Source organism: Schistocerca serialis, chromosome 11 (assembly GCF_023864345.2).
Source record: "Schistocerca serialis cubense isolate TAMUIC-IGC-003099 chromosome 11, iqSchSeri2.2, whole genome shotgun sequence".
Taxonomy (NCBI): Eukaryota; Metazoa; Arthropoda; class Insecta; order Orthoptera; family Acrididae; genus Schistocerca; species Schistocerca serialis.
This window is the reverse complement of record NC_064648.1, coordinates 175,851,502-175,867,355: the sequence shown is the minus strand read 5'-3', so window position 1 is coordinate 175,867,355 and position 15,854 is coordinate 175,851,502. Positions and strand designations below refer to the sequence as shown.

Here is a 15,854-nt window from a genome sequence, read left to right as displayed (position 1 = left end):
CAGCATTTGGGTTATTTCTGTTTCCTCCTCTACTACGAATGCTGGAGAGAAATAATTCCAAGTTATCTTGACTTGCTCTACGGGTCAAAATATAATTGAGCTCTGCATTTTCTTTCCAAACATACAACTCTGTAATTTGCCTTATGCTCATTAAATTCAGCATAAGTTCATACAACGGCATTTTTCTGTTAGACAGAATAACAGGACTTCCATCAGAAAGCTTTAAAGACTTGAAATACTTAATGTATTCATTGATCCTTTTACAGACTGTGTCTCTGTTCCCTCTGAAAATTGGTGCCTTAGTGCCCTTGCCCATTGTGTGACAAGAATTTAATAAATCAAAGGCACTGTCTAACATTATGATATATTTAACTGTTGCCTCACACCCATAAAATTCTTTAATGCCTAAATCTTTGCAGAACAACATGGCATTTGCAACAGAATTGCTAAGGGTTTGTGCTGCCAAAGCCACTTTCATTTTTTGAGTATGGTACAGAATGTGCTGCCTCCTAAGTTTGTTTGCAGCATGCAAACCTTCCCTTTCATGCAAGTCCACTAACTTTTTAAAATATTCCCATTTAATTATGTTATCACTGCCTGAAATGGTACCATCTAACAAAAAATTCTTTTCTGCAAGTAAATTACGTGCCAGCTTTAGCATGTGAGCTGTGTCAAGCATGCAAAATACGCCCATATCATTATTTGAAGGGTGAAGAAACCAACACTGTGCTCCCTGTTCATCACATCTGATCCCTAAATTTGCCATTAAAGATCTATTTGTGGCAGTACCATCGCAAACCACAGCTACTATAGTAACACCAGTGTCTTCAAGTTTTTGGAGATACTGTTGTACCAAATTTAGCTTTACAGTAGAAAATAGGGAGTGAACTAAACAATAACCCACAGGAATTTTCCAATTTCTGTTTAGCACTGTGACCATGAACACAAGAGCCACTTTTGCTGCCTTGCTATCATCACTTTCTATGCCACCCTCCCCAAAATCAACATAGCCTCTTATTTTTTCCCCATCCCAAACAAGGTCCTTCTTAATAGCCATCTCATCAAACATCAATGTTGCAAAAATTTGGGTTGTGCTATTCTCAACTTCAGAGGCAGTTTTAGTGAAACCCTCCTCAGTAAAACCTGGATGGCCACCCACTGACATTGCCCAACGGCAAAGCGTTCTTGGGTGGGGTAATTTCACAAATTACGTAAGTAGCTGTATGCCTTGGCAGAATAAAAGTGTAGGGTTAGGGCAAATTTCCTTATTTGCTGAGAATAATGGCATACATTAGCACTGCACTGAAGTTCCAATAGCTCCTTCAACAAACCAACTACATGTTCACTGTTTAACATATCAGAAACTGAACTACATAGCCTTCTCAAACCAACAACTAAAGTCTGTAACTGTACTATTCTTCTTTTGTGTCGTACACTAAGTTGCTTCATTTGCTTTATCCGCTTCTTTAGTCGCACATTCTCTGCTTGTACTCTGTTATATTGGGTTTTCAACTTCTTAGGGCTTGGTAGACAGTAATTGTGGTCAGCAGAAACAGATGTGGATCCGACAGGCACTGAAAGAATGCAGTTACATCATAAGTTTATAACAGAGTTACACCATAAGATTGTAATAGAAAGTATGTAATTCAAAGTAATAAGAACATGGAGTAAAATTAAATTATTGACATACTTTGTGCTAATGATGTCACTGTAACAGCACTATCTTGCAAATTGTCGAAAGGTCGCTTTCTGGGTTGTGGTCGTAATACTTTATCTTGCTTTTGAAAATGTGGTGGAAAGTTAAAGATAGTAGGTACTGCTTTTGACAAAAGGCGCCTCTGGACATTTGTGTGGTACATATATTTCTCTTCAAAATGAGCTGAACACAGGTAACTGGCTGTAGTAGGAAACCAGTTTTCTCGCTTCATATTTATAACCCATCTTTTTGTAATTTCCTTATCTCTTAAAGGAAATCTGTAATCAACGATAAATAAATTACTTTCCTGCATTGTCTTAAGCATAATTACAGTTCCAATGCAAATGACTCTTTAATAAACATTAAAAAACGTGTGTCGTATTACGGTACTAATATACTTACTTATAATATGAAATATTTGTTGTTTTATCGCTGCGATTTGTGCAGTTTAACGCTGAACACACTGCAGGCATGTTGACTTTATATTTTGTAACAAAAGAGTCAACTAGAAAAGTTAAATATTGCAGTAATATCACAACAGCTGACACACTTCCAACACAAACAACAGTAACGCTTTCCTAATGTTTTGACTAAGGAGAACATGGCGGCCGAGTTAGCGTTGGTTGCCGCTAGAAGCGCTGTAACTAGTCTCTCAGCCACTCTATGAAATTTTAACTCGTTGTCACATATTACATGCACGTGCTGACAGAGCGTAGTCGTGCAATCTTAAGCTGATGTGGTGCAGAAAATCTTTATATGCAGCCTCCACAATGTCAATGTTTCTGTAAAAAGCTTTGATGGTAAAAGCACGTTGCCCACCACTCGAGAAGTAGAGGTGGGCCAAACGGTTATTCTGGAGTAACCGTTATCACAGTTCCAGTTATTCTTTGATAACCGTTATCGTTAACGGTTATTAATAACTGCCAAGTTATTTTTCGCTAGCGAATACCGATAACTCCGACAGTTAAATAACGACATAGTTGGAATCCATCAGTTTAGTTATCAGTATAACTGCGAGTAGTGTGAAATAGCAGGAATGTCGTATGAATCGTGTCATAACCTCAGCTTATTAACTCCGGGTACATTTTAGTTGATGTTAGAACGATTATTAGTGTTTCAGATTATATGTTTGTAGGTTATCGGTCGCTATTAGAAATATTATCTTCGCAGCTGCGACAGAAAGTACGCGGAACTTCGCCAAAGCACTGTTTAAGTAAAATGTTAACAACGTGCGTTTTTAAGTATGAAGTAATATGTAAACTGAGTACTGTAGGTTAAATTCGAAGCTTAATTTCTTGTGCTGCTCACATAATAGAATAAAGTGTACAGCCTTGTAATACAACAAAAAATATACGTAATGTGACAGATTCGTTTACTCCTGTGCTGTAAAAGCTAGTCCTATTGGGGAAAGTGTGAGTACGCTAATCCAAGTTTTATGTCAGATTTGCGAACTGCTCGATTTCTCCAGCGACAGCATCTTTATAACATATGAAGACATGCAGATCGAAAAGGTTGACAGTGTTACATTTCTGGGACTACAACTCGATAATAAATTCAGTTGGGAAGGGCATACCACATTTTTTCATTCTATTATTTCATAAGGGAACATATTCTGTGGTAACTCATCAAACGTAGCAAAAGTTTTTCGCATGTAAAAGCGTGTAATAAAAATCGTTTGTGGTATCAATTCAAGAACATCATGTAGGAACCTGTTCAAGGAACTTTGTATTCTAACCACTGCTTCCTAGTATATTTATTCCTTAATGAAATTTGTTACAAGTATTTCCAACCAATAGCTTGATACATAATATCAGTACTAGAAATGGGAACAGCAATCTACATAAAGACCTAAAATTACTTACTTTGGTCCAAAAGGGGTCCAATATTCAGGAACATGCATTTTCAATAAGCTGCCAGCAAGTCAGCAACCATTAAAAACTTGGTTTCAGATAAGGCACGGTTTACAGTGTGTTTGAATGACTATTTGATACATAAGTGTCTGATTCCACCCATCATCAATATGCCAGAAATGTCTATTTTAAGTGTGTCTATGACGTCACAACATACACATGGCAACAAACACGAAGATACATATAAATAATACAATAACATTTCCCACCAAAAATACAATCAAACCAATGGGACAACTGCGGGAAGTTGGGGGTTTTAGGGTGAGGACAAGCTAGTAAAAAAAACACACCATGATCCCAAAACACAAAATGAAGAACAAAAAAGAAAAAAAATACAGCATTCTGCTACACCAACAAAAATCTGCAGGAATCGGACACTTCCCTTGAACAATATAGGTCAACTATAGGTGACCATACCAAAACACCAATATCCACAACTAAAAGTACGAAAATTGGAATCAGACATCTCCCTTGACCAACATAGGTCAACCTCAGATGACGATACTAAAACATCAACACACACAATTATGAAAATGGGAATCGGTCATTATCCGGTGACCTATATAGGTCCACCACAGCTACTGATGCCAAAAAACCAACACCTACAACTGCGAAAAATAAAACCACAATCCCAAAAGTCCACAAATCAATCATCCCTACATAAATTAAATCACATTCAATACTTCATAAATACACAAAACATCACAGCTAGAAAAAAAAAAATTAATTACCACCAGCAAATTCCGGCACTGGAACCTTGATCGACAGCCCCCCCCCCCCCCCCCCCCCACACACACACACACACACACACACACACACACAAAAACCAACTCAAACACCGTGCCGTAATGACATAAACACACCACAACACCTTTACGTCGAAGCAGACGGGTGGAATCAGACGCTTCCAGCGACCCCTCCTTCTACTCTGTAGATGAATATCGTAACAGAGACTGATAGACCAGCTTAGGTAAAAATTCTACTATATTTCAGTTTTGACAGCACTTGGTTGCAACAGTCAAGATCGGGTATTCTGTGTACGATAAATTTATTAAAAGTACGTAACTGTGTTTTATTCTGTCAGTGTACCAATTCTGTAAATATTAGCAGTTACTGTGATATATTCACGTATTTTGACAATCTCCTGACAAATGATGAGGATAATAATTATTATATTCCACTGTATTATGTTATACTTTCTGACATGTTATTTGTCATTCGCGATGGCCAGCGGCTATTTCCGTAGCAGTACGAAAATATTTGTTCGCTCCAGTTACTATCCTCTCTGGAAATATCACCTGGAACTACGACCTTTAACTGGAGTCACCGAGTCAGGAACGTCTACACACACAGTTATTCCGTTACCAGCTTCCAGGTTATCTGAGGTGGTAGCCCGATAACTACCAGAGAACTAGAACTACGAGCCAATAACGATAACTGCCAGAGGAGAATACCGGCTCTGACAGTTATTTCCATAGTCGCTCGAATTCCTTAGTAACCTTCCTTGTACTACCCGTCCAAGCTAAATTAACACGTAAGGCGGTGGCTTAAGGGAACGACCGTACTTGTTAATGCCTGCACTAGTGGTGGGCAGGAAATCGCGTATCTGTTAGAAATCACAGTGACTGAGAAGTCACAGATATCACAGTAGCAACTTTACAGAATCTAACTGCGATTTCAGTCACAGTTAGCAGTCGCAAGTAGTATTTCACATTGAAAGACGTGAGCCATCTATTGGTCGAATTTAGCACTGCTTTCTGCGATTTCAGTGACAAGTCGCAACTAAGAGTCGCAAGTAGCAACTAAAAAGCGCGGTTAACAGTGGCATCTGTTGGCCGAAGTTCGTACTACGTCCATCTCTGCGGTACGCTATGGAGTCTAACTGCGATTTCCGTGACAAGTCGCAACTAAGAGTCGCAAGTAGCAACTAGAAAGCGCGGTTAACAGTGCCATCTGTGGGTCAAAGTTCGTACTACGTCCATCTCTGCGGTACGCTATGGAGTCTAACTGCGATTTCCGTGACAAGTCGCAACTAAGAGTCGCAATTAGCAACTAAAAAGCGCGGTTAACAGTGCCATCTGTGGGTCAAAGTTCGTACTACGTCCATCTCTGCGATACGCTATGGAGTCTAACTGCGATTTCCGTGACAAGTCGCAACTAAAGCCCGGTCCACACGCAACGATCTGTCTGCGCAGACACCGGCGCAGATGTCTGTACATGCAAAAGATCGCTGCAAATGTGGTGTGTTCACACGACACAAACCCCAATCTACTACTCGCCCGACATCTGTCGGTGTAGAAAAGAAATATCAGTGGCAAGCGACTACGCTCCCCGAAAACGTCAAAATTTAATTTAGTTATTTTGAAAAATAGAAATGGAGGAAGTTCTGTTGTGGTCTGTGTTCGCAACTTGTGTTGCAAAAAACATTCAGACCAACCGCAGGAAACAGAGAAAGCGGTCAAAATGGTGCAGACAGGGGCTGCTAAAGCGAAAGCAGTTTTGTCACGTAAATTTACTGCGAGAGTTGCAGGGCGAACCTGTTTTGTTTTACATAACCTCGTGTTCCATTTCCTCGCACATTGGCACTCCAATTTCATCTTCAATTGTACTCCTGCTTGGTCTTGGCGTTTCTTGATCACTAAGAAAGCCAAGTAGATCAAAATACCATAACGTTGGCTGGTATACTTGATCTACTCCTACACCAGATCTTCCAGATTTCTGAACTTCGGATAACTCTTTTCGGTAAACAGTTCGCTGACAGACTAATTTACTTGACTTGCCTTCATGAACTCATCTTTCAGGAAAGCGTAAATAGCTTCACATGTGTTGGGTATTATTTCACTCAATGCTTGTTTCGATATTGCAGATGAAAATTCCAAATCATTGTAGCTCCTTCCTGTTGCTAGGAATCTTAATGTTACTGCCAGGCGTTCATGAGGAGAAATTTCCCTTCTCATACAAGTATTTTTCTCATATGAGGGGTTACATGCTTTAAGAGATAATTATAAGTTTCGACATCCATCCGCAAATAATTTCGCCAGTTCGCAACGAAATTATTTTTTTATTACCGTTTCTCTGTTTGCCGAGGCGCCAACTGCCCGCAATTTTTCAATTAGAGCATTGTATACAGCTGCCTTTTTGTCTCGGTCACTATATTCTTTACTTTTAATCTTCCACAAACATGGGCGGTTTCTGTATATTTCAATGAATTCACTTACAAACTCTCGAGAACACTGACGAATATCAGCCATTTTAATGCCCTGTGCACACAAATACAAACACTAGACTGAGCAAACAGCTGTTTCGCGCCAGATTTGCGACGATCTCCTGTCCACACGCTCCAACTTGTCTGCGCAGATGTGGTTTGAACCGACAGATTTGAGAGGTTTCGCTCAAACCTCCAACTCCAACTTCCAGGTTTGCACACACCTCAGGTTGGTGCAAATCTTCTGTTCACACGCAACGATCTGTCTGCGCAGATATGATGTGCGCAGACATTTGCGCAGACAGATCGTTGCGTGTGGACGGGCCTTAAGAGTCACAAGTAGCAACTAAAAAGCGCAGTTAGCACTGCCATCTGTTGAGCAAAGTTCATACTACGCTATTCGCTACCGAGTCAAACTGCGATTTCTGTGACAAATCGCAACTAAGAGTCGCAAGTAGCAACTAAAAAGCGCAGTTAACATACTTCTCCTAGTGTCATCTGTTGACCGACGTATGTACGTTATGAGAGCCTTGTGCCTCACGAGATCGATGTGCTGTGTGTGCATGTGAAGGGCTTATTTCAATAGTGGTACAAGTCCTTTTTTTTGTTAATTTTGAGATATAGAGTCGTAAAGTTAAATGAGTGCTGAAAAATCTGCAGTTGAGATACCAGAAATATTCACCATATGGCTTCTTGCTAGAGATGAGCCTTTATTTACGTTTGTTTGGATCACTAATTTCAGAAGCATTATAGACAGAAAAGTGTAGGTAATGGACTTGTACCACTATTGAAATAAGCTCTTCATATTATATGACGACATGCACATTCAGCATCAGTTATGGTTGGTCAAATACTGCTGTGACTCTGAATGTATTATATTAATAAGAAGCGACATTGCCTTTTTCTCCTGAAAATATCGAGTAACTTAACAAATGTGTTTGATTCTGCTTCCAATATGACAGTTTTGGTTAATACTCCACATGCCTACAGGACTTTGCAATGTTAACACAGCAGAACTCAGACATCTGTATAAGTGTAGAGAAATGAAAACAGTCATATGAATGCCTCACAGTTCAAGACTTGGGAGAAAAGTTTTACACCTGGTGTTCTACATGGCAACTTCACACACAAGAACTTTTTGCCGACACTACTACCACCTACATAAGTAAGCTTTTCCTGTGTCACTTTCAAGTAATGCACTTAAGCTATTCCTGATTTAACTGGAAGATCTGTACTTCCCACTTTCATATCAACAGCCTCAAAATGCATATTGTAGACTTCGGGATATGTTACAGGTCAGTGTCACACCAAGATTGTGGCGAAAGGGGGGGGGGGGGGCGGCATGTCACTCTCCAACAAGTGCTTACCAATAAATAAGTGGCGGAAAATTACGGGTATAGGACGGCTTAACATGTGGAAAATGAGATTTTTATTATTCACTCAATGTATTTAACATTTATTATTCCTTTAAAAGCGCACAACAACTTCAATAAAACACTTTAATCAGTCATACACTTATTTCATAATTATTTCACTTTTAAACTGCAAATCCTCTAAGAGCTGTCTTGAATCTTCACGAGTCTCTCTCAACAGCCTTGATGTGGATAGATACGTACAGCAACCAGTAATCAGAGTCAGAACTGTGTCTGCAAAAACACAAGGATCATTAAACAATTTTTGCTGTCACTAATTACTAGCAACATAATTGACAGAGTAGGTTGCTAATATTTGCTATAATGAATATCACATTTGCAAGAACGATCTCACTGAAGTAATTAAGTCCATCGAAACGCTTAGAAACTAATCTCTCATCTGACGAAAACGGTCTAAAGACGCAGTGGCAATTTCTTCAGATCTGTTGACAATGATATTTTGAGTTATCACTTTACTGAGTGACTGAAATGTAGTTCAGGTGCCTGTGAACATAACAATATGTTAGAATTCATTTTCTAAACACGAACTATTACGGTACTGTGCGGCTACTTACATATTAATTACACTATTAATATTTTCACAGTTGTTTCTTTAATACAAAATTAAAGCCAACGGAAGAAAAAACGTAAAACATACTTACCAATGACATGTTTGTTGAGATGCAATTTTCTGTGTGGACAGATGTAACTTTTTCATACGGTGGTACGTCGCAGCAATCGCAGGAGTCACAGAAATCGCAGAAGTAGCAGAAGTCACAGAAATCGCAGAAGTAGCAGAAGTCACAGAAATCGCAGAAGTAGCAGAAGTCACAGAAATCGCAGAAGTAGCAGAAATCGCAGAAGTAGCAGAAGTCGCAGAAATCGCGGAAGTAGCAGAAATAGCAGTGGCGGAGGGATACGCGATTTAGGTTCCTTAACTGCGACTCTTAACTGCGACAAATCACAGTTAAGAATAACAGATACTGAAAAGTAGCATTCACAGAAATCACTGATATCGGAAAATCGCAGTTTAGCCCATCACTAGCCTGCACTGCAGCTCCCATCAGCCACGGCTCGGACATTAACTTTATTTAATTGTTTATGCTAAAAGTAACAAAGGCCCACGAAATAGTACACAGTTCTTATCAACAGATGGCGCGCAGTCTCACAGTTATTCCCATGGTCTATAGAACGCCTTCCAAATGCGCAGTACGATCTCCCGTCAACAGATGGCGCGAGGCACTGTTGACACTAAACAGTTATTGAAATAACTGCCAGAATCAGAGGAACGGTTATCGCAGTAACCGTTACTTCTCAGTAACCGGTTATTTCTATCAGTTACGTTATTTTTTGCCACCTCTAACTCGAAGTATCCCTGTCAACTAAATGCAGGGTGTATACGTGGACAAGGAAAAAAAATTCCCGGATTTCCCAGTTAAAAATACACTTTCTCCCGAGTGAAAATACACTTTTTCCGTGTTAAGTGACAGTATCCTTTTCCTCGGAACTGTAAAACTTATCAGTTTATAGAGATTACAACGCGCTTTCGTAAGCCAGTCATAGCTCATTTCACGTGATGTCGCCAGCCGATACAGCGGATATTCAAAAGCATAGGACACGTCACGTAGCCAGCCAATAGCATTATCACTGTTAAGTAGTGCGTACACACAAATAGGAAAACGTAATGGTTTAAATTAATATACATAGTGTTGCTACAAGAAAAGCAAAGCCTTCACACACAATATTGGTATCAACGATTAATAAGCTGCAAGAGAAGCTAAACTTTCACGTACAACGTTGGTGTTCTTTGCGCATGTTACACTTTAAGACACATCACACAAATGTGCCAGTGAAATTTTTAACAACGACATAAATATCTGATCTTCTCGGCCTGAAATTTTTCTAAATGGTCATCCTCAAGGAGTTGATTTTTAAATAAGAGTCAAACGCTCTGTGATTAAATAAATTCATCGCACACAGTCCATCTTGTGTAAAAGGAAATTTACTTTGAAAGTAACGCTTTTCAATCAATCATTCGCAATATTTTCCCGCGGCGTGTTAGAAAGAGGTTCGTTTCAGCAGTTGCAAGAGAGCGCCAGATGACAGGCGTCACAGCACTTGCGCAGCTACGATGAGACAAGAAGTCCGTATGTTCGTACGTGAAAGACATTAAAAGATCTTACGTTTTGTCATAAAAAAATAAGACACCAGAGGATATTCCAAGGTCATCAGAACTTTATGAACTATAATAACGTGCATTTTCGGTTTAAAGTGCACATTTGTACGTCCAGATTCCGTTGTAAATTGTCTTGGTGTACCAGTACTGTATTATTTCATTTTTGGTTTTTTATTATGGCATTTGCCATACTTGCGAGACGACGAAAACATGCGCTTTTGAAATGCAGAGAACAGTTGAAACTAGCCAATAGTGTGGAATTAAACATTTCGTTACAAATACATTGACTGCATCAGCAGAAAAGATTTAGCATCTTGCTGCTACTGCTTATACAGCTAACAGCCACACTTTTGTAGCCACAATCGGGAGAAGGTACTACACATGCGCGACTCAACTGCGCCCCGCACGCAACTGCTCACACGAATCTAATGTAAACAGTTGTGACGTCACCCTCATCGGAGGCAATTTGTTGTTATAAAGCATTGCATAGTCCTCCTGAAGCCTTTGACACATTTTGCTGCTGGTAGATGCTTGTATGAGCACTGTGTTTTGTTGTTGTACATGGCGCATTTCCTTTGCAACTTAAGTTTTATTTTAGTTTTTTCTCTCGTTCATGTTTTATTGCTACAGTGTTATTTTACAGTAGCGGGATACAGTAATATCCTTTGGTTGAATATTATTTCTTACCAGTCAAAATAACAAAAATTTAACTGAAAACTAAAACAACAAATCACGGGATTCTAAAGAATTCCCAGGTTTTTCCCGGATGAAAAAATTCCCAGGTTTTTCCCGGATCTCCCGGTTATCCCGGGTCGTATACACCCTGTAAATGGCAAGATGACATGAACTGGTTTCCATTTGTTATTTGACACTAACAATCGCCCAGGCCTACAAACACAAATGTCAGAATGTGCCATTTCTCTGAACCACCCTGTATATGCAGACACTACATTCATTACATGAAGATTGTGCACTAACAAAAATATAGTTTCCAATCTTGAAAAGAGGCTACCAATAATCACATGGAAAATTTTCTAAATATAGAAGTCTTATTTAGGCCTTTAAATGCAGTATTTCAGACATATTCCAACCCTAAATGAAGAAGACATATTTAACTTATCATATTTTTATTTTTATATTCACATTAAAATTAATTCACATTATCATTTTCAATAAAGATAACTTTGTCAGCCTCAGCGCCACTCACTGCTGTCTCCTGCATACATTCTTTCCTATCTCACAGAAAGTTGTCGACGTTGTTGTTCTAGTATTGAGAAATGAGGGACTTCAATTTTTTATCTACATCACTGCTGCTGATGGGAAGCAATGCAGAATTTTTTTAAGGGAGTCGTCTTTCAGTTTAATACTTTTACAGCTATGATTTTGAACATTCCAGAGGTATTCCTCTGCCTCACAGAATGTGACAAATTGATAAATTGGTTAATTCTGCATCTCCTCTCCGCCCCCCCCCCCCTTTTCCATAAAGGAACACATGTAAATACAACAGGCAACAGTACAGCTGAGCAAAAACAAACACCAATGCTGCATAGCAGCATTTAGTAGTAGCGTGTCGGGACCAACGTTCTTCTGATATGCACCGACACAGCCGTGGAACAACGGCTTCGTGTTGTCAAAATGTCGACTACATGTTGCAAAAATCTATAGTCCATCACTAAAGTGTTGTATAGTATAGTTTGCAAACATACGTTTAGGGGGGAGCGCGCAGTTTATGAAGTAAAGCCACCACGGCCGCATTAACCCTTTCGCTGCTACAGAGACGTGTTCCCCGCATTCCGCGCTGTGCACGATTTTGTCATCACTGCACTGCTCGCCTGTGCAGACACATGGTGTTTCGACTGCTTTGACACACTTTATCATTCGATTTCACAAAAACTATTTGGCCCAATAAATTGATTTTTACACATCTTCTTGACTGATACCTTCCCCCCATAAATGACTTAATTTTGTTTCAATGTTCAACGCAGTTATTGTGCAGCATTAGATGAAGTAAACCATTGCGCGAAATTTTGAAGAGTTTGCAGAGGTAAATGTCCATAGCGTATACTTCCCGTATGGTCGATTTTAGTTGCCACTAGAAATTTCAAAAAATTACATTCAAATGAATAAAATTCGTGAAGTAAGAAACTTCGATATTGTTTTAAAACAAAGAAAACATTAAGCACCGAAGAAGGTTTGAACTCAGAACCTTTCGCTTAGCAGCTAAACACTTTAACCATTACGCTGACGTTACTTGTCATCCAATAGACCTTCCAAAGGACTTTAAACTAGCACGCAAAATACAAACACTGTTGGTATGACTATGAATTACTCACGTTTCGTCGAAGTACGAGGGTTATTCCAAAAGTAAGGTCCGGTTATAAAAAAAAAATCTAAACTAAAATGTTTTTTCAAAACAATTGTTTTATTTACATTCCTTACATCTTTATCTATTTTTCTACATAACTTCCATACTTATTTAAACATTTGTCACATCGTTCAACAAGCTTTTGAATGCCCATGTTATAGAAATCGGCCGCCTGTGACGATAACCAGTCCTTAACTGCTTCTTTCACTTCATCATCTGTGTCGAAGCGCTTGCCGCCGAGAGACTCCTTTAAGTAACGGAACAGGTGGAAATCACTTGGTGCCAGGTCCGGACTGTAAGGAGGATGGTCCATCTGTTCCCATCCAAATTTCTTGATCAGAGCTTGCGTTTCATTTGCAGTGTGGGGTCTGGCATTGTCATGCAACAACAAGATTCCAGACGACAAAAGACCACGACGCTTATTCTGGATTGCACGTCGAAGTTTAGTCAGGGTAGCGCAGTAGGCGGCTTTATTAATCGTTGTTCCTCTCTCCATAAAGTCGACTAACAATACTCCACGTCTATCCCAGAACGCAGTCGCCATAACCTTACGTGTTGAGATTGTCTGCTTTGCCTTGACCTTGACTGGCGATGACGTGTGACGCCATTGCATTGACTGACGTTTAGACTCGTGAGTGATGTGAGAAACCCATGTCTCATCCCCTGTGACAACATTGTCTAAAAGACTGTCACCTTCCTTATGATATCGCTCCAAAAAATCAAGAGCAAAAGCCATTCTTTTCATTCGTTGGGGCTCAGTAAGCAGCCTGGGAACCCAACGGGCACACAATTTGTGAAACTTCGAATGTTCAGACACAATTCTGTACAAAGTTGTTCTACTCACATTCGGAAAATGCATGTCTACGTCTGTAATAGTGAATCGGCGATCTTCACGAATTTTTTGTCAACCGCATTGACCAAATCGTCTGAAATCACTGATGGTCGGCCACACCGTGGTTCATCGTGCACATTATCCCGTCCTTCATTAAAAGCTCGCACCCACTTGCGCACTTTACTGTCGCTCATTATGTTAGGACCGTACACTTCAGTAATCTGCCGATGGATTTCCGCCGCTGAATTGTTTCTTGCAGACAAAAACCGTATCACTGCCCTTACTTCACAATCGGCGGGCTGATCAATTGTCCTAAACATCGTAAAGTGACACTGTGAACTACACTCAGCAACAGTAACAAAGCGAATGGCGGCGTTTGACGCGCAAGGCTTGCCGGGAGTCGGCGCGCATGCGTGTTTTGTCATTGGCGCCAAATTTCAATAGTTACGGCGAATCGGACCTTACTTTTGGAATAACCCTCGTACAATAAGAAAGAAACAATTACCGCTGTTCTTTATTGCGAAAAAGCGGTTAGTGAGAATGATACAAACACCTTTCCTTGCTATCGCCTGACTTAGGAGGCTTATTGCTTGTTTGGTGTAATTAATTGATAGAATATGAAGCAATTGGTATAAAGAATGCTTTTTCCCAAATTTCTATAAAAGAAAGTCTGCTATCAAGACACTGATTTTGTTCAATTAGTTTATTTATGACTGAACGTTTCTGAAACTGAAGACACTCGTCTGTGCTCTGCACTGCAGTCGAGCTCTGGCAACGTCGTTCTCTGTTCATTGGCTGACTGTGTTTTGTGACGTCAGATGCGCAGAACGAACCTAAACTCTGCCGCCGTCGTAAATGACGCGCACTTTAGACCCCAACAATGTTACAAACAATGTTGCAGAACATGCTTCAAACTCAGTGTAAACGTACACCTTGTGTGCCACAATGATGAATTCATTTCTATGTAGGTTTACTGTATACTCAGGAAGGAAATCGTTACAATCTATAAAACATTTTAGCAACACAATATGATTACCAAAATGTAAACAATACCTTTTTCGAATTATTTAAGAATATCATATTTTAAACGGTCTATGTCCATAATTTTTAGTAGCTTACCGTAACCCTGTGATCAAGGTGATAAATACATAACAATTATGGACAAACCGTAATAGTTGGCAGGCATGCAAAAATAAATAAATAAAAATGATTACTGATTATGACAGCACACTGTGTGTGTGGTCACCAAATTCTAAAAATACTGGACTGCTCAGTTATAATTCATTTTTACACTGTCCGCTAATGTGTGAAGAACAGAAACTAAAATTAGAGGTTTATCCTGGGATACTGAAGACTTGCATTTAAAACTCACAAAGAAACTTTAATCTGTCCACACATTTTTTTTTCTTTTTTTTAAGTATGAAAACATGTCTGAGCAATGCATGAGCTTCTACATAAAAATATTACTTTCTATAAATAGGAAATTTCAATTCAGACCACTGCAAACACTGTTAAAATTACAAAGAGAAAGAAAGGATGACCACGTAACAGTATTATCCTGTGCTACCATTTAAATCACACAAAAAACACTGCTTAAGCATTACAGCCTTATAGAACTGGTATAACAAATCTGTCATTATACACATTCAAGGTGTGCTAAATTCACTGCCTGACAAACAAAATAAACACAACGGCCCAGGGGAAACAAAATGAAACTTCATGGATCGAGAGGGTATGTCATGTTACTCCAGCAATTACAAAATAGGATCAAATATAGGATAAATTGGCAGTACGAGCCCTGTTATCAATGTGACATTGAAGCCTCTTCTCTGACCTGGGGACATGCTGTGATTTGGTTGAGAATGGAGTCATAAAATGGTTACATCCTCTCCTGAGGTAAACTGGTCCACCACTGTTGTAAGAGGCCCCCCGATATCCCAGATACTGACATTGGGACCGAGATGACATCAAATTTGGTCAACACACGTGTCCTATCAGGTAGAGACCAAAGGGTCTCGTTGGCCACAGAAATACCTCAACATCGCGCAGACAGTTCTTACACACTCGTGCCGTAGGTGGAGAGGTATTGTCCTGTTGAAAAGTGGCTTTACAATACTGTAACAGGACAAAACTGTAGGAAAACTTTGAGCAAAAGTTAGAGCCCAGAACTGCAACAATACCACAACCAGACAGCGGATGCCACTCACTAAACTGCACAATAGGCTCCCTTAATTGTCGCACCACATGCACCGAAATCG

General features: G+C 39.6%; 1 protein-coding gene across 4 annotated transcripts in view; it reads right to left on the bottom strand.

Annotated features, from left to right (window-relative positions):
* LOC126427106 (uncharacterized) overlaps positions 1-15,854 on the bottom strand; it is a 250,867-nt gene that overhangs the window by 76,766 nt on the left and 158,247 nt on the right. Inside the window, exons 1-3 of one of the 4 annotated variants that reach the window (XM_050089323.1) lie at positions 2,099-2,451; positions 1,691-1,974; positions 1,435-1,574 (exon numbers count right to left, since the gene is read on the bottom strand). The exons of the other annotated variants lie outside the window; for them this stretch is intronic. Of the exons in view, the coding sequence (XP_049945280.1) occupies positions 1,435-1,574; positions 1,691-1,974; positions 2,099-2,169 (495 nt within the window). The 5' untranslated portion in view covers positions 2,170-2,451. Of the gene's footprint in view, positions 1-1,434; positions 1,575-1,690; positions 1,975-2,098; positions 2,452-15,854 lie in introns of those variants that run through there. 4 annotated transcript variants of the gene reach the window in all.